This window comes from Phacochoerus africanus, chromosome 3 (genome assembly GCF_016906955.1).
Source record: "Phacochoerus africanus isolate WHEZ1 chromosome 3, ROS_Pafr_v1, whole genome shotgun sequence".
NCBI classification, from domain to species: Eukaryota; Metazoa; Chordata; class Mammalia; order Artiodactyla; family Suidae; genus Phacochoerus; species Phacochoerus africanus.
The window spans coordinates 1355176-1372232 of record NC_062546.1 but is presented as its reverse complement, the minus strand read 5'-3'; the positions used below and the strand labels follow the sequence as shown (position 1 = coordinate 1372232).

The following is a 17057-nucleotide window of genomic DNA, read 5'->3' as shown; positions in this document are numbered from 1 at the left end:
TTTTTACATTTGTGTCCTTGATTCATTTTGTGTTGATTTTTGCACGTGGCGCAAAGGAAGGGGCCTGTTTCATCCTTTTGCATGTGGTAGCCAGTCTTTCCAGCACACTTGCTGAGAACACCACCCTCTTTTTTTTTTGGCTTTTTGTCTTTTCAGGGCCACACTCGCAGCATATGGAGGTTCCCAGGCTAGGGGTCTACTTGGAGCTGGAGCTGCTGCCCTGAGCCACAGCCACACAGGATGCCAGCCTCATCTGCAACCTACACCACAGCTCACGGCAACGCTGGATCCTTAACCCACTGAGCGAGGCCAGGGATAGAACCGGCCACCTCCCGGTTCCTAGTCGGATTCATTTCCGCTGTGCCACGACAGGAACTCCCCTTTCTCTCTTAAATGGTCCTGGCACTCTCATCAGAAATCACTTGACTGTATACATGAGGATTTATTTCTGGGCTAAGACTCTGGCAGGCCTCTCTCTGCCACTCTCCTGCTACTCTGTCTCCTGCCTTCCAGTTAGAGATAAATCTTTTTTAAAATTTATTTTTAGAAAATGGTATGGCTGCACGCTGCAGCATGTGGAAGTTCCTGGGCTAGGGATTGAAATCTATGCCACAGCTGCGGCAAGGCCGGATCCTTTAACCCACTGCAATAGACTGGGGATCGACCTGAGCCACTGCAGTCGACTCCTAACCCACTGTGCCAAAGCAGGAACTCCTACAGAATCTCTTGAAGACCAGGCCTAGCTGGGCTGAGCCACACACTGATATGGACAGGTAGGCCATCTGTGCAGACCCCTGCCACAAACATAAACATGTAATACCTGTGCACGTGCTGGGGGGCCTGGACAAAGCACACCCCTCTCTCTCTCTCTCTCTCTCTCGGGGCTGGCACAGACACTGAGTGACCCTTCTACAAGGTGCTGGCCTCAGTGACCTCACGCCTGATACCCAGCCGCTGGAGTCCCATGGAAGCAACAGCAGACACGCTGCCCACCCAAACACAGGTATGAAGGAACTTGTGGCCTCAGTCCCCGCCAGGCCCAGAGCTCCATGGAAGTTGGCCGTGATTCAGACAAGGCCCCGTGGGGCCAGGCTGATAGGGATCGTGTGCACATTCACTGGCTTCGTACACCTACTATGTGCAGTCCCGCTCGGTGAGCAGAGCCCGCCCTGGGAGAGCCCCCACCTGGGCGAGCCGAGACTCAGGTGCGGAAGTGATGGGGGAGACCAGACTTGGAGGATGGGAGGGTGGCAGCAGCGGGAGACAAGGCGTATGTGGCCTGGGGTCCACCCGGGAGGGGCCTTCCGTTTCATCGGAGATGAAGTCCCAAAGGGACAGACTGCCCCGCACACTCCCAGGAATGTGGGCAGGGGGCTCTGGGACATTAATTCTGAACTCTAGGAGTTTCCTGTTTTCTTCACTAACAAATTCCTGGCAGCAGGAATGGGCCTCTCCGTCAGTACCGCTCCATGGAGGTGTAGCGGGGGTGATGCGGTGGGGGAAAGAGTCCTGGGGAGGGGCCCGATGGTGCAGGGCAAGGGCTGTGGGGGTTCTGCCACTGGGCTTGGCCAAGCGCCTTCGCAGCTTGGTCTCGGTTTCCCGAGGGGTTGGCTTCTAATCCGAGGGTGTCCCCCGCCGCAGCCCCGCCGCTCCTCCCGGCCTCCCTCAGGACCGCAGGGGCTCGCCCCACCCTTTGCTCTTATAACCCACGACGCCCCTCCTGCGTCCATCTCCACGCTGCCTGGCTAGTTTCCCGGGGTGAATCCCCCGGCGCGGTCTACACCTCTCACGTTCAGATGAGCGCGGTCCGTCCCAGCACTCCCGCGCCGGCCGCCAGCCCCGCACGCCAACCAGCCGGGCGGCGCAGCCGAGACGGCCAGGAGCCGCAGGGGGCCGAGACCGCAGCACAGACGCCCGGAGGCTCCCGCCCACCGGAAGCGGAAGTGCGTCGGCCCGGTCCGCACCGCTCTCCGCGCAGACTCGAGGCAGCGCGGGGGACCCGGAAGTACTCGCGAGGCCCCGCCCCCGCCCGCCAGTAGTGCTGCCGGGGGAGCCGGCCCTTCCTTTCTGAGCTCGCGCTCATCGTGGTGACACAAGGTGGGCCGCGCGGCTGGGCTCGGGGCCTGGGCAGGGGGACCGCGCGGGGATCGGGGTTCGAGTCGGGCCGGGGGCACGGCGGGGGGGGGGGTCGGGGCCTGGCCCGGGGGACCGCGCGGCGACCGGAGTCGGGCCTGGGAAGGGGCATGGCGCGGGGATCGGGTGGGTGGGAAGGGGCGCGCGGCCCTTTCCTTACGGCACCGCTTGGGGTCCCGCAGGCGTGCCTTCAACATGCAGAACGACGCGGGCGAGTTCGTGGACCTGTACGTGCCTCGAAAATGGTGAGCGCTCCCCACCGCCCCGTAATCCCCCCAACCGCTCCCAGCGAGCCGCTCCCCGCTCACTGCCCTCCCGCCCCCCGCCCTCCCGCCCCCCGCAGCTCCGCCAGCAACCGCATCATCGGCGCCAAGGACCACGCGTCCATCCAGATGAACGTGGCCGAGGTGAGTCGGGTGGGAGGATCTCTGCGCCGGGGAGGGCGCAAGGTCTACCGGACGGGTCTGCGTGTTGACGTCTGAACCCCGGGCTTGGACCTAAAGGCGTTCGGGTGCACCTCTTCGTGACCCCCCTTCCTGACTTATAGGTTGACAAGGTGACAGGCAGGTTCAACGGCCAGTTTAAAACCTACGCCATCTGTGGTGCCATTCGCAGGATGGTGAGTGTCCCCTGGTCTCTTTCACTGGCCTTTTGAGCAGGAAAATGGTCTCTCCCTGCGTTTCCTCAGGTCTGAGCAGATGTGTTGGCAGAACAGGCCAGAGCCTGTTGGACTGGACTGTGCTGCTGCCAGCCCCTTCCCGGGGGGAGGTGGAAGAGGGGTGCTTGGGGTCCCAAGAAAGGGCCATCCTGATAAGAGACACAGATGGGCCTTGACCTTGGAGCTTCCCAGGTGCCTCAGATCCCCAGGGCCTCTCCTGCACTGCCAGGTGTCTGCCCACTGCTGCTGTGCCTCCTGTGGTCCGGCTGGGCCGGGGTGTGGCTGGACCTCTGGGCAGTGGTCTCAGGGTGCTTTTCTTGCCAGGGAGAGTCAGACGACTCCATTCTCCGGCTGGCCAAGGCCGACGGCATCGTCTCAAAGTAAGAGGGTCAGAGTGTGGGCAGAGGGCTGGGGGGGGGTGCGCTTCTTCAGAAGCCAGATTTTCATATATCTTTCTTCCTTTTCTAGGAATTTCTGACTGGCGAGGCTCACACATGTGGAATGTTTGTCATAAATAAATAGTTCAAATCCGTCTGTTGTTTCACTGTCTGCTTGGGAGGGATGGTGGTCTCTCCTCTGGGCTCTGAGGGTCGGGGCTGGGGTATCTGCTGTGAGTCGAAGGGGCCTGTCACCTGAAAGGCGGCCTGTGAGGCATACTGCAAAACCAGATTTTACTTAAAAGCACAAATACATGACTTTGCTAACAGATCCATGACACATGACATTTAGGTCAGATGACCACTAAGCACACATTTAAATCCACGACACCTGCCCAGTGCTGAGGGGGTGGCACAAGGCCCTTGGACTCATGTCTGGGCAGGTTCTGGGGGGGGGGGGGAACGACAGTTTAGGCTGAAGTTAAATGCCTTAAATACTGGCTTCACTGGAGTACCACACAGTGGCAGCTCCTGACATCATTAAAAAGGGTGCAGCACACAAAGGGGAAGGTTACAGATGGGTTTGGTGAACGAGAAAACCTCCACTACGTGGACACGCAAACTTAAATTACTCCAGCCATCCTAATGTCTGTATAGAAACCCCCAAGACGTGTCCCTTGAGGCTAATTGTAAACCAGCAACGTACAGTTTTGGAAGTCGGTCCCTTGCAGCACGGGTTCGTGTCCTTGAGACCTGTGATGGCAGGACAGGTCACCAGAAGAGTTGCCTGGGGCCTAGCAGCTTCATCCTTCAAACCCCCCTGGTGCACATCGGGTCCGGGGCGGTCTTGGGCAGGAGGACGGGGAAGAGGCACTCGGTAAACCCACGTGGGCTCTGTCTCTGGCCTGCTGTCCCCCTCAGCCCAACTGAGTGACTGGACACAGCAGGCAGGTGGGAGCAGGCCTGCAGGTGGCCGTCCCACACCTCTGCTGGGGTCTCAGCAGCTGCTGGTGGTTGAGTGCTGGCAACTCCTTTCTGCAAAAGCACCAGTCCACATGGGCAGAATGCAGGGTGGGGCTGTCCCAGAGCCCCTCCAGTGACAGCTTTCTAGGACAGCAGTAGGACAGCAGCTTCATGGCCCAGCCAACACAGTCATTTTTTGTGAGCAGCTGACTCTCAAGGGAGAAACTCCTCCTTGGTCTTCAGTGTTTGGGGGGGCAGCAAAGCGCACGCAAGAGCTGGCGACCGTGGTGTGGAGAAGCCACTTCGTGCCCGTGGGGAAGAGGCCCGGGCAGAAGCCCTTTCAGGGAGGCAGGGCCGGGAAGTGACCCTCCTGCTTGAGGGTCAAGTGTGATTCAAGTCACAACTTCAGGTCTCTTTAACACGCTTTTGTTCCCTCAGGAAAAAAAGACCTACAGAAGCAAGTCCTACGTGACAATAAATAATGGGTTTTCTCTGCAGTATTGCTCAGGAAGACCAAGAGCCAGCAACTCAGCCCTCCTGCAGGTCCCAAGTGTCATGGGCCAGTGGGGAGTTCCTGGTGAGACGCGTCCCTGCGTGTGGGGTGGGCTAGTGCCCGTGCCAGAGGCCTGCTGGGGTGTGTGACAGTCGGGGCATCAGGGCTTCACAGTGACACGATCCTCGCAAGAACAGAGGCCCGAGAGTAAAAGCGAGATCAAGACCAGCCAGGAGTCCACTCGCCGGGGCCCAGGCGGATGCCAGAGCCCTGCCGGCGGAGGCGGGCGGTCAGGGTGGGGTGGAGGTGGGGCCGGCAACCCCCGAGGGGCTGCTGGGGCCAGTACAGTTCCCACTTCTGAAAACCTGAGAGAGCCAAGATGAATGCTTTGTCAGGGTCACTCCAGCAATTCAGGGCATCCAGTGAGCTCTGGAAACCCAGGTCTCCGCAGATGCTCGTGCAGTGACTGCGGTGGTTTGCAGAGGGCTGGCTCCCGCAAAGGAGAAAGGCGCTGAAGAGGCAGGATTCACCCCCGCGCAGCGCACATCCACGTGCTGGTGCCAGACCCGTCTCAGGCACAGGGAAAGAAGAAGCAGTAACAAACCCCGCACTGGTTCACGGAAGAACGCCAGGGGGCTCAGGAATACCGTGGCGGTGGGGAGTGTGCTTTGGCGTGGAAGCAGGCCCGCTCCGAGGAAGCCAAGGTGGAGGAGGCGGCACCGCCTGCGGGGTGCGCCCGGCAGCGCCCGCAAACGCCCGCGGCGGCCGGCTAGAACTGCTGCGTGAGGCGCCTGTAATGAGGTAAGACCTGGCTCTCGGGAAGGTAGAGAGCAAGTTCCAAGGCGACGAGCACCGTGAACTCAAACCCAATCAGATCCCGTCTGTTGAATCTAAACCTTTCTTCTAACTTCTGCGCAGAGGAAGAGAGAGGGGTTGAGTGGGCGGGGCCGGGGCGGAGCCAGCGCGGGGCGGGGCCGGGGCGGGGCGGAGCCAGCGCGGGGCGGGGCCGGCGGGCTGGGCGGGGCCGGGCGGACTCACGTCAATGAGCTGCTTCACGTCGCTCTTGCGCAGGTCGCTGCTGATCTTGGCGGCCAGCAGCACGCAGGCGCCTGCGCACAGCTTGCGGTTCTGCTTGTTGAGCTTGCCCTGCAGGACGAGCTTCTCGAAGTATACGTAGGCCATGGACACGGTCACGGGCTCCAGCCCACACTCCTCAGACAGGTTCCGCATCTCCCGTTTTAAACTGTGGGTTTACATGGGAGCCAAGGGCTGTGGGGCCAGGAAGTGGCGCTCCCTGATGTGCCTTTGGGCCCCTGGAAAAGTGACATTTCCTGCCGGAGGGCACGACCCCGTGTTCAGGCCCAGAGCTTGGCAGGCAGGCAGCAGCCTGGTCTTGGCCTCTGAGGCACTCCTCCACCTGTTCTCAAGAGGACCCCACCGAGGACTGAGTCCCTGTGCTCCTGGGGCAGCAGGGGTGGGGCTGGTGTGGGGAGGGAGCAGCAGTGCAAAGGCCCAGAGGTGTGGCGCTGATGGTGGTCTGGAGCACTTGCTGTGGGGCTGGTCACGGTGCCCGCCTCGCGGGTGAGGGGGAACTCCTGGGGAGGGCTGGCAGAAGCACCAAGGGGGCCTGACCTCCGGGAGGCAGGACGGAGCTGCTGCTACTGGCCTGGCTGGCTGGCAAGGGTGGGCTTAGGAGGGGTGCACTGAGCTTATGAAGCTCAGGAATCTACCGGAAACGGGAGAGCAGAGCCAACCAGGCCTGGCACAGGTTATGCATCAGAAGTGTTTTTTTGGGGGGGGGGTGTCTTTTTGTCTTTTCTGGGGCCACACCCACGGCATATGGAGGTTCCCAGGCTAGGGGTCGAATCAGAGCTGCAGCTGCTGGCCACGGCCACAGCCACACCAGATCCGAGCTGCATCTGCGACCTACACCACAGCTCATGGCAACACTGGATCCTTAACCCACTGAGTGAGACCAGGGATCGAACCCTCAACCTCCTGATTTCTAGTCGAATTCCCTAGTCACTGCACTGAGCCATGATGGGAACTCCCAGACGTGGGTGCGAGGAAGGCCTCGTCTCAGCAGCGGGCTCGGGGACGCCCGCCTCGGCCCCCCTTACCTCCTGATTTTGCTCAGCGTCAGCTTGACGTGTGGGAACTTCTCCCGGAAGGTCTCGTTCATATCCTTCTTGAGGTCGGAGGGCTTCACGTACTCGATCACCGTGGTCTGCAACAGGGGAGGCCGTCCCCACGCAGCCCCGGGGCGCCTGCACGCCGCGCCCTGACGCCGCGGTGAGGCTGACCCCCGGGCAGGGCGCGTGGCCCACCGCAGCTGCCCGCCCGACCCCGAGGGCGGCCCCATGTACCATGTAGGACGCGAAGATGAGGACACGCTTGTGCTTGCCGCAGGGCCACTGAGGGTCGTCCAGGAGGTTCGGGTTGTACTCCAGGGGATCCCCCATGTCGGCCCCTGCAAGCAGAGCATGGCTCTGAGCCACCGTGAGCCTAGAGCGCCGCTCAACGGCTTGTGCCGACCCAGGCCTCAGCCAGAGCCCGTCCAGCGCCAGGGCGTCACTGTGGACAAGGGGAGTGAAGTGCCAGGGTCCTGGGGGCTCCTGGTGAGGTCCCCTCCCCGAGACCCGGGTGGGAGGCAGGACGTTGGCAGATGCACAGGTGTGTGCTGTGTGGGGAGCCCCCTCCTGAGAGGCTGCGGCTGACCCCACTCCCCAAGCCTGGGCTGAGGCCCAGGGGCTTGGAGGTGACATGGTCTGCGGGCCACATGGTGGCCCTGGCTGCCTGCTCTGCACGCGGCCAGGGCCCTTAGGTTACCTAGCTCTGTGCCGGCAGGCGCCGCCCTGGGGGGGCCAGGTTTGCATCTGGACGCCAGCAGGGTGCGGGGGATGCTGGGCCGGGGCTGAGGCGGTGGAACGTGGCTGTCTGGCTTGAGTGTGACCAGGGCGTTGGTGGGGTACAGGAACCTGGCATAAGACACGACCTGGAAAGGCAGTGGCAGCGGCAGCGGCCTCAGCCTTGCGACCCCGTCTAAGACCAGAGGTCACGGCAGCTCTGCCCGCTCCTTCCTGTGGCAGGAGGGTCCCACACAGATGCTCCCGCACTCGCGGACAAGGAAGGGACCACTGCAGCTCCCACCACCCAGGGCTCATGCTGCTCACTCCCGGGAAGCTTCTAGAACACCCCCAGCCCCGTCGCTCATCCGGGGTCTGCAGCCTGGAGCTCCTCCCTTCCTCCAGCCCCTGGCCTCCCACACCCTCACCGCTGGCGGTGCTCTCGTCACCTGGCCGCCGCGGGGCCACCGGCCTGTTTGTAGGGGCCAGGTGGCTTCCTCCCACGGGTACGTGCATCTTAGGAGGCTAAGTGAAACACAACGTGGGGCGCGCCCCCCGACACTCGTGAGCCCTGCCTGCACGTGGTGGCGACTCTTGCCTTTCCATCGGCCCCCAGCTCGACGCCCTCCAACTGAAAGACCATCTCCGAAGACACGGAGACGCCACCCGACGGATGCCTCTGCTTCTGGCTGTCCACCCTCAGGTCACTGCAACACACAGGACGGGTCACGGGGACGCACGCGGCGCCCTCCCGGAGGAGCGGCCCAGACACCTGGGTTCAGCGGCCTGATCAATGAGCGGTGCCTCCCAGAGAACCAGGAGCCGGACGCGCTGCAGGGCTCCCGAGAAGCTCCGGTGGAAGCTGCCCACGGGCCCCTGCCCCCCAGCCAGCGGGGCCCACGCTCACCTGACACGCAGGCCTTCTCCGTAGGGCAGGACCGAGAAGGCCGCGCACAGGGACCGCTTGGCGCAGATCAGCACGATCCTGCGGGGAGGGCGGGGGTCAGCCCGGGGCGGCAGGCCTTTGCAGGGAGGCTCCTTCCCGCCTAGACCCGGGCGTCCGCGGGCTAAGCAGCCCAGTGGCCAGGGGAGCGTTTTGCTGGTTCCCTCCAGGGGCTGCCTGAGGGCGCCCTGTCTTGCCCCCTTGGCGAGCCAGCCCTTCCGCGCAGTGCACGCTGGCGGCAGGTAGGTGGAGGCAGGAGGCCAGGCTTCGGAGGACACAAGAGGCAGAGGCGCTGGCCCCGAGGGCCGTTCTCTTCAGGGGACTGTCCTCAGGGGGTCCCAGGAGCAGGAGCCTGACAGCCTCCGAAGGCACCCACCCTGTGTCCTGAATCGAACTGGCCCGAGTGGGGCCCCGCGTGGGGCCCGGCCAGAAGCACGGCCTTTCGCTCCCTGGGCTCGGCTCCGGCCGGCCCGCTCCTCAGCGCCAGGCTGAGCCTGTGGTGCTGGGGACCGTGCTGGGCCACTGTGGGCTCCTCGACCTGGCGTGGCCTCCAGCAGGAAGGGGGATGGGTGGGGGGGCCCTCTGGGTCAGGGCGCCGGCTCAGGGTCAGCAGGGTGGGGCGTGAGGGACAAGCGACAGGAACTGCCCCCACCTGGACTACAGACCCAGGGCCTCCGAGGGCTGTGGGCACTGCTGCTACCTTGCTCCCCAGCTCAGGCGAGCCAGATGCCCTCCGTGCTTCCCGCATACAGCCACCCTCTCTCTCTTGGACACATCCTGCCGCTCTGCCTGCCACTGTCGCCAGTGCTCCAGCACGTCAGCACGTGGACCCGAGGCTGGGGTGTGCGGCGGCCCCGGCAGCTGGTGACTCCAGAGGGAGGCGTGTGGGATGGGCAGGGACGTGGGACGGGCTCTGGGTACGCCCTCGTGCCCTGGAGGGCAGGACCCTGGGCATGGCCCGGGCCCCAGGCCTCGGCGCCGCCGGCGGGTACCTGCTGTTCCTGGTGTCGTACTGCCGCATGTTCTTGATGAAGTGGGTCTTCTTCAGGCCCTTGTGTCGCGGGGAGCCCGAGATGGGCTTGGTTCTGCAGGTGAAAAGCAGGTCAGCCTTCCCTCCCGCGACCTGCTCTGGCCCCAGGCCTTGGGGTGGGTGGCGGCCGGGCGCCTAACCTTTGAACTGAGGCACATCCCACGGCGTCTTCCAGAAACTCGAGGGAGCAGCGCTGGGAGGCAACTCGCCTTCTGTCAGGAGGACACAGCAGGGCTCAGGACACAGCCCGGAGGCTGCCTTGCGGGCCCCCTCCCCCAGGCCCCACCTGCTTCTCAGGCACCAGGCTCCTCCCTCGGGAAGAGTGGCCCGGCCATGGGCCAGAAGCCTCCTGTGGGGAAGGCCTGAGTGTTGAGCAGGGCCACCCAAGGACAGAGTTTGCCATTAGAATCTGAGGGGGATGGGGCGCTGGGCGGGGTGGCGGCCAGCTGCCTCTGGTAGCTCAGCCCTTGCAGGCCCGGGACCCGTGGGCACGACCCGCTTGCCCACAGCAGGCTGCAGGCAGAGAGGTGCTTTGGGGAGGCCCCTCAGGTTTGAGGGGCTGGCAGAAGCCCGGGGAGGCAGTGTGGGGGGCTAGATGGGGCCCAGAGCGGCTCTGCAGGGCTGGATGTCAGAGCAGCACACGTCTTGCCAACCCTCTGGCTTACTCCGGTGCCACAGCCGTGAAGCCCCTGCTTAGAGCCATTGCCAGAGCTGACAACCGGCCTCTGTCCCCGGCCCGGGAGCCCTCAGAGTGCAGCCCAGGCCTCTCGTTCTCGGCCAGGCTGCCCTCATTGCCCCTGCTCCCTGCACGAGCCTCAGGGCCCTCGCAAGGGCTGTTCCCTCGGTCTGGAACCTTCTTGCTCCAGCTCTTCCCGTGGCTACATCCTTGACCCCAGGCTCAGCTCAGCTGTGGCACCACCTGCCACCCCAGGACGGCGGCAGGGAGGCATATACCTGGGCTGCCCAGGGCGGGGGGGACGCAGGGAGCGTCCTGAGCTCACCTGGCTCAGTGGCCCTCGCCTCCCGCACCCCCACCCCCGCCAGAGGCATCAAAGGAGCCAATGGGTGCGGCAGACCCAGCCTTGCACAGCCCCTGGCCAGCACCGTCCAGGCCCGGTGGCTGGGATCCTCTCGGAGCAAAGCCCTGCGCGGCGACAAGGAGGAAAGAAGGCTGTGGGACCTGCACCGAGGAGCATCTGAGCACCGGTGTGTGGCCGCGTGGTCAGGCGCGCCCAGAGCTGGGGGGACGGCCGCAGCGACTCCTCAGGAGGGGCACATGCAGCTGAGGTCAGGCCTGAGGCTGAAGCCCAGAGACCCAGCCACGCCAGGTGGTCAGGAAGGAGCGCATACCGGTGACCATGGAAGGGGACTAGAGATCAGCTGCCAATGACAGCTGGGCTCCCACCAGCCCTCTGGGGGATGAGGCGCTGGGGCTGCCCCAGAGACAAACCGGGATGTTTGGCCTTAGCAGCACCCGGTGCGCACTGGGGAGCCAGAAGGTGCCCCCACCCCAGGCACTGGCACTGGCAGGCTGCACCCTCGGGCCAGGATCACAAATCTTGCCACCAAGGCCACCGCTGTGGTCTCGGCCAACATGCATGTCTCACCAGCAGGGACGGCTTAGGTCAAAGCCACAGAGGGGGGCCCCGTGCCCACTGCCTCATGAGGGACGGCTCCTGGCACGCGGGGCTCCGCGCTTAGGAGGCAAAGCAAGGCGGGTCCTGTCTTGAAATGGTCAACAGCAGCCATTTCAATAAGGCATGAGCTGGCCTGGGCCCCCGTGGAGGGGACACAGAGGAGGGCTCATCACCGAGGCTATGTCCAGAAGCTAAGGCCTGTCCAGGCGCCACCTTCCCCGCTGCATCTGTGGACCACCCCCCACTCCCAGCAGGCCCCCTGGGCGTGGTTAGGCCCCCTGGGGGTTGGTTAGCCCAGATCACTAAGAGCCAGCGTGTCCTCAAGGAGCTAGGGAGAGGGACAGGCACCATCACGCTGGGGCTGACCTGCCAGCAAGGGCGCTGGAGCTGCCGCCGCACACCAGTGCTCAACTGCGTTCGGTGGCACAGGGGGCTCGGCACCTGCCCAAGATCAGAGCCAGCTGTCACCTTGACGTGAGGGCCCTGCTCTACTTAAGTCTTTAAAATGACAAAGGCAACAGAAACTGGTTGAAAAGAAACTAGAACTGAAGAGAGAAACCCAGTAAAACGCAGGGTGCCCCATGGTGGCCCTGAAGCCAGAGGGGGCTGTGCGCCCGCCTGCCCCACATGGTGGAGGAGGGGCCCGGCCTGGCCAGGAGGCAAGTGGGGGGGATGCGAACGTGCAGGCCGAATCGGTGGGGAGACCCAGGCGGGAGGAGCGGCCAGGACGGCAGCGGGGAGGGTGCCAGGCAGGCCCCCAGCATCCTAGGCGGCCGGGGAAGGGGCAGGCGAGGAGGGACCCACAGCGGGCGATGCCCTGAGAGGGCGCCCTGCTGAGCTGGGCCTGCAGGACCGAGCCGGGCAGCCAAGCTGGTCTGCGGGGACGCGCCGTCCCTGGCGGGGTGTGTGTGTCCTGCCCCGCGGGGCCGGGCTCGGCGCCCGGGGGGGATCCCGCGTGGCCTCCTCAGGTAATTTCCCCGGTGAGCACGGCCGGGGCCTCATCGGCAGAGCTGAGGACCGCCCGGCGGGGCCCCGGGAGCTGGGGAGCCAGCCCTGCGGCGCGGCTCGCTCCCTGTGGGTCTCGGCTCAGCGCCGGAGGAGGCCCCTCGGCTCGCAGAGCTCGGCTTTCGCGGGTCTCCGTCTTGAGGGCTTCCTCTCTCTCTCCGCCTCTGTGACACGGCAGGCACACACGCTCCATGCTCACGACCCGCAGCTTGGAGGGGACACGGAGGCACAGAGCTGGCGGGAGCCGCACGGCCCTCCCGACCCCGGGTGAGCTGCTCTGCTCAGGGCTCCGCTCCTGAACTCGGCGTGTTCTGCGTGGTGCGGTTTGGGTCCAAAGGCTGGGCCAAGGCGGACGATGGCGGCCTGGAGTCTGAGCCCAGAGGGGTGGCCGAGTGAGGGGCCGCTGCTCTCGGCCCCTGCCCTCCACAGTCCCGGGGCCAGGTCTGAGCAGGAGGGAGCCCTGCGGGCCCAGCCCCGGCCACGCGGCCCGCCTCCCGCTCCCCGAGCCTCAGGCTGCTTCCGAGCACAGTGGTGATCGGGTGACTGGGACGTCCCCGGGTGACAGTTCACGCGTGGGAGAGAAGGGGTCTGCACAGTCCCAGGAACACCACCGCGCTCAGGTGCTGAGGGGACCCCGCTGGGCCCCGCGCCTCTCAGGGAGCAAGGGAAACGGGGGGCCGTGCAGCCCCACGGGAGGCACGGAGCCCGGGTGGACAGGAGGCCTCCCAGGGGCCAAACCGGGCGGAGCCGGTCGCCCTTTGGGAGTCCTGAGGCGGGACCCCCGTGGCCCCCAGCAGGATGGCACCCTGCGTGCCCGGCTCGGCCATTCTGGAAACTCCTGGAATCCGAATGCTGAGCATGGGCCGCCCCAGGTCCCACAGGCTGGAAGGGACCTTTCCAGCAGCTCTGTCTGAAGCAGCCCGGCCGTCAGCAGGAGGCCGCCTTCACGTGCCCGGACGCGGACCCCACTGGGAGCAGGCCCCCCGGGGTGCTGGGTGTGGGGAGGGGCGGTGCCAGGTGCCTGCGCCACCCCCCCGCCCCCGCTGTGCATACAAGGGCCTCACGCAAACTGCCACCAACAAAGCCCGGGCTTTCCGCTGCCTCGGCCGTCCAGCCAGACACGAGGCCCAGGGAGCCAGGGGCCCGTCTCTGCTAAGCCGCGCCCACGTCACACGTCACACGAGCCCAGCTGCGTCCTCTGCGACTGGCCCAAGGCCCCCTGCATTTGCCTCTTTAGGGATGAGGGGTCGGGGCAGGGGGAGGCTGTCAAGAGGGCACAGCGACCACTGCGTCGATCTCGGGCTTGCCCGCCCCCCGCTCACGCTTAGGGTGGCCCCTCTGCACACCTGCCTTGCCCCGAGACGCGCTCACAGACAGGGGCCCGCGGCTGCTTTGCCCACCTTGTTTCTGGTGCCAGATAAACGTCCTTCACTTTGTAACGGAAAAGCACACCCAGCCAGAGAAGGACTGCGGTCAGGTCTGGGGACCACCTAGAGCCGGCCGGGGGCCCAGCGAAGGGGCTGCCGTCAGGGGGTCAGACCATCCGAGAACCGGCCGAGCCACTGCTGTGACCGCTTTCTCACGTCGGGCAGCGGACAGGTGCCAGCATGACACTGAACCCTGCTCTGCCTGGAGAGGGTGGGCGGCGGTCTTGCCGGCCAGCTGGCCCCCTACTCTATCTGGCCTGAGCTCGGGCCGGCGCATTGCAGGCCCTCGTGCGTGCTTGTTGAATGAGTGGTCCTTAGCAGAAAAAAGCCACGCCAGGGTGGGACCCCCCCCACCCCCGCCTCAGGTGCACTGAGCAGGGAGCACCCCCCTGGGCCACCTGGACATAATGCCTGGCCCTGGCCACTCTGCCAACCCCGCTGAGCCCCTGCCAGGCATCTGACCTCACAACAGCCCTCTGGCAGGCAGGTAGTGCCTAACGCAAGCCCATTTCACAAAGGAGCAAACAGAGGCTCAGAGACCAGCGCCACCTGCTCCAAGTCACAGAGCCCCTGAGCAGTGGGGCTGGGATTCCAGGCAGCTCTGCTCCCAGGGCCTGGGCCCCACCGCCGCACTCATAACACAGACTCTGGGGAGAGACCCTTGCATCTTGTTCCCCAAATAACCGACCCTCGAAGTTCACAGCCTGTAGCTGGCAGCCCCCTTTGCCAGGCCAGCCACCCTTCCTCTGGGCCTGGGGAGCAGTGCAAGACGGGCAGTGCCTGCCCTGGGGGTCGTCAGCTGTTAGGGCCCGAGAAGGGGCCGACTGCGCGAAGGGCCTGGAAGACATCTGAACGGGACCTGAAGGCCAAGTAGCAGGGAGGGCAGGCGTGGAGGGACGAGGGGACCGTGGAGGGCGCAGCGGGTGTGTCACGTCCCAGCCGTCCCCATGTCCTTCAGAGCTCAGGCCTCTGCACACACGGCCTTCACAAACGGCAAGAGCATCACCAGGCAGCGCTGCCAGCAGGGCCCTGGTCCCAGGCGCTGGGTTGCAACGCCCACCTCCCACAGGAATGGGCCTGGCCCACGACACAGGCGCCTGCACTGCTTGCTGAACCACGCGCACATCCGTGCATGTGAGGCCTCACACGGCGGAGGGTGTCACCGCTCTGCCCTGGAGCGTCGCAGTGACCCCAGGGAGACTGGGTGTGGCGAGGGACTGTCCTTGGGCCGATGGCCGCCAGGGGGCATGACCACTGCCAGGAACAGGCTGCCAAGGACCAGCTGGACGGCCTTCCACTGAGAAGCATCAGTTCCCCATCAGAGACGCAGTTCCATCTCCCCAGGGAGGTGGGGGCGAGGTGTCAGGCAAACTGCTCCCTCTGTCCCACCGGGGCCCTAAGCCCCTCCGGAGCCTTGGCTGGCCTGTCGGCGGATAGGGTCAGGCCACAGGCATCCTCTGCCTCCCCTTGTCCACCTATGGGGTGGACGGTGGCCTCAGGGCCATGGAGACCTCTGTAAGGGCAAGAAGTGTGGCCAGAAGCGCTGTGTCCTGGACTCCATCCCGACCACGAGTCCCTGGGAAGACCCCACATCACCTTGACCTGCCTGAGGACCAGGGGTGCGAGGCAACCACATGGTGACCTCCAGGTAAGAAGAGCCACCTCTGGACGGACACCAGGGAACCACGGTGGCTTCCCGGTCTCACCCACCCACACGGGGCACCAGCTGCAGGACTCTGCACAGCTCCAGCGCCTGCCCCGGAGCGAGCCTGCTCAGCAGTTCTGCCCCCAGACCAAAGGCCAACAGTGGCCCTTGAGAAGGGAAGGTGATGAGCAGCCAGTCCTGGGCCCAGGCCGGTGCAGGGGTCTGGAGGAAGGGTGCGAGGAGAGGGGTCACCCGGGGGCCAGTGCGCAAGGGTGTCGGGAGCTGCAGCTTTGTGGGGGGGCTGTGGGAGAAGGGTCTCTGGGAGAAGAAGCGGGGTATCCAGCAGCCAGGCGCTATGTGGGCACAAGGCAGGCCAGCCAGGCAGAGCTCAGGGGTGGGGCACAAGGGGAGTCACTGCAACCTGGGAGTCTACAGGCTCAGGGGTGCTGAGCAGAGCCGGGACAATGGAGGCGGGGGCGTGGGGGGGCTCTGGGGACCCCCAGCTGTGCTGTGGGGGGCAGGGAGGCCTGGCCTGGCGCGGGAGACTCCGATGCTAGATGTCACAATATGGGGAGGGTCCCTGGCCCACGTGGAGGCGGCCGCCCAGTGTAGAGAATGCGGGGAACACACAGGGGAGGGTTTTGAGCCCCTGTGTCCACAGGGCTGAGAACAGAGGGGTGGGGAGGGGGCGTGTCCAGGGCTGACAGGCTCTGTGTCTGCGGTCTGAGAACAGGGGGGCCTGACGAGATTGAGAGGGCCCTGACCCCACATTCGGGGTGGGGGTGGAATTCAGGGACCATGACCCTTAAGCCCAGGGACAGGGCCCCAGGAACCCCTAACATCCAAGGGGTGACAGAGGGCCAGGGGACATCTTAGGCTGGCCGGGCCCAGGCAAGACTCCCTTCCAGGGCTGGCAAGGCCCAGGAGATCCCTACCTGTTGCGCCCTGACCGGGCCCAGGACCCCCCACCCATGTGTCGGGGGTCACATGGCCGAGGGGCACCTCCGCATCTCCAAGTCCTACGCTGACCGGCCGCTCTGACCCCATGTCATCAGCAGATCCGGATCCTCTGAGGGTCGCCTCAACCCCACGTTAGGAGCTGGGCCAGCCTGGGCCACCTCGCCACCCTGCCCCCTGTGCTGGAGGCCCCCAGGTCACCCTGACCCTCGGTCCTGGGCTGTGAGGTTCCCCGGGCCACCTTCACCTCTGCGCTGACCCAGCTCTAGGCCACTCTGCCGCCCTCAGGTGACCCCAACCCTGAGCCCGGGTGACTCTGACAAGAGCCCCCGACCCCTGCGCTGACCTTGCCCGGGGCCACCCCGCCGCCCCCAGGCCCCAGGAGACCCGGGTGGCACTTACCTCTGGCGCTGCCCGTCCAGGCCCAGGCCCAGGCCCAGGCCCAAGCCGGTGGGCGCGGGCGCGGGGCTGAGCAGACCCTGGGGCGCCGAGGCTCTGCCGGGAGGACCAGGCAGCGGCAGGCCGGCGGGGGGCGCGGGCAGCGGGGGAGGCGGTGGCGGCGGCGGCGGCGGCGCAGGCGGCTCGCGGGCCTCGGCGGGCGGCGGCGGGGGCTTCTCGCCGCCGGGGCCCAGGCTTGGGGGCCGCCCGTCCAGTGAGATGTTGTTGAGGAAGAAGAGCGCGGCCTGGCGACGCCGGGAGTCCCCACGCCGCCGCAGTGCCTGCGGCGGGGCCCTGGCGGCGGGGCCGGAGGACGAGCCCGCGGCTCCACCCGCCGCGGCCGCGGCCATCCTCCGACTGAGCCCGCCGGCCGGCCGCGCGCGCCGCGGCCGGCCGCGCACGCGCACGCCGCCCATTGGCCGGGGCGCACCCGCATGCAAATACATCGGCATCGCGCCCTCCCATTGGCCAGAGCGGCGCGGGCGGCTGGGGCGGGGGGTGGGCT

General features: G+C 65.6%; 2 protein-coding genes across 2 annotated transcripts; one reads left to right on the top strand and one right to left on the bottom strand.

Annotated features, from left to right (window-relative positions):
- Window positions 1-2008: 2008 nt before the first annotated feature.
- Window positions 2009-3323, top strand: RPS21 (ribosomal protein S21). Its single transcript, XM_047770702.1, has 6 exons — window positions 2009-2097; window positions 2316-2378; window positions 2477-2540; window positions 2681-2752; window positions 3116-3171; window positions 3260-3323. The coding sequence occupies exons 2-6, from the start codon at window positions 2329-2331 to the stop codon at window positions 3267-3269; spliced, it is 252 nt and encodes an 83-aa protein (XP_047626658.1). The 5' UTR covers window positions 2009-2097; window positions 2316-2328; the 3' UTR covers window positions 3270-3323.
- Window positions 3324-3438: 115 nt separating this feature from the next.
- Window positions 3439-16902, bottom strand: CABLES2 (Cdk5 and Abl enzyme substrate 2). The gene is made up of 10 exons (XM_047770701.1): window positions 16517-16902; window positions 9584-9655; window positions 9406-9498; window positions 8378-8455; window positions 8069-8177; window positions 7454-7619; window positions 6991-7094; window positions 6745-6851; window positions 5663-5867; window positions 3439-5534 (listed from the first exon to the last, which is right to left on the bottom strand). The coding sequence occupies exons 1-10, from the start codon at window positions 16900-16902 to the stop codon at window positions 5394-5396; spliced, it is 1461 nt and encodes a 486-aa protein (XP_047626657.1). The 3' UTR covers window positions 3439-5393.
- Between the last annotated feature and the right edge of the window lie 155 nt (window positions 16903-17057).

Coding starts and splice junctions, on each gene's coding strand:
- CABLES2 (XM_047770701.1), bottom strand. CDS start 16,902: ATGGCCGCGGCCGCGGCGGGTGGAGCCGCGGGCTCGTCCTCCGGCCCC. Junction 9,499..9,583: donor GGATGTGCCTCAGTTCAAAG/GTTAGGCGCCCG, acceptor TTTCACCTGCAG/AACCAAGCCCATCTCGGGCT. Junction 8,178..8,377: donor GGAGAAGGCCTGCGTGTCAG/GTGAGCGTGGGC, acceptor TGTGTGTTGCAG/TGACCTGAGGGTGGACAGCC.
- RPS21 (XM_047770702.1), top strand. CDS start 2,329: ATGCAGAACGACGCGGGCGAGTTCGTGGACCTGTACGTGCCTCGAAAA. Junction 2,379..2,476: donor CTGTACGTGCCTCGAAAATG/GTGAGCGCTCCC, acceptor CGCCCCCCGCAG/CTCCGCCAGCAACCGCATCA. Junction 2,541..2,680: donor TCCAGATGAACGTGGCCGAG/GTGAGTCGGGTG, acceptor CCTGACTTATAG/GTTGACAAGGTGACAGGCAG.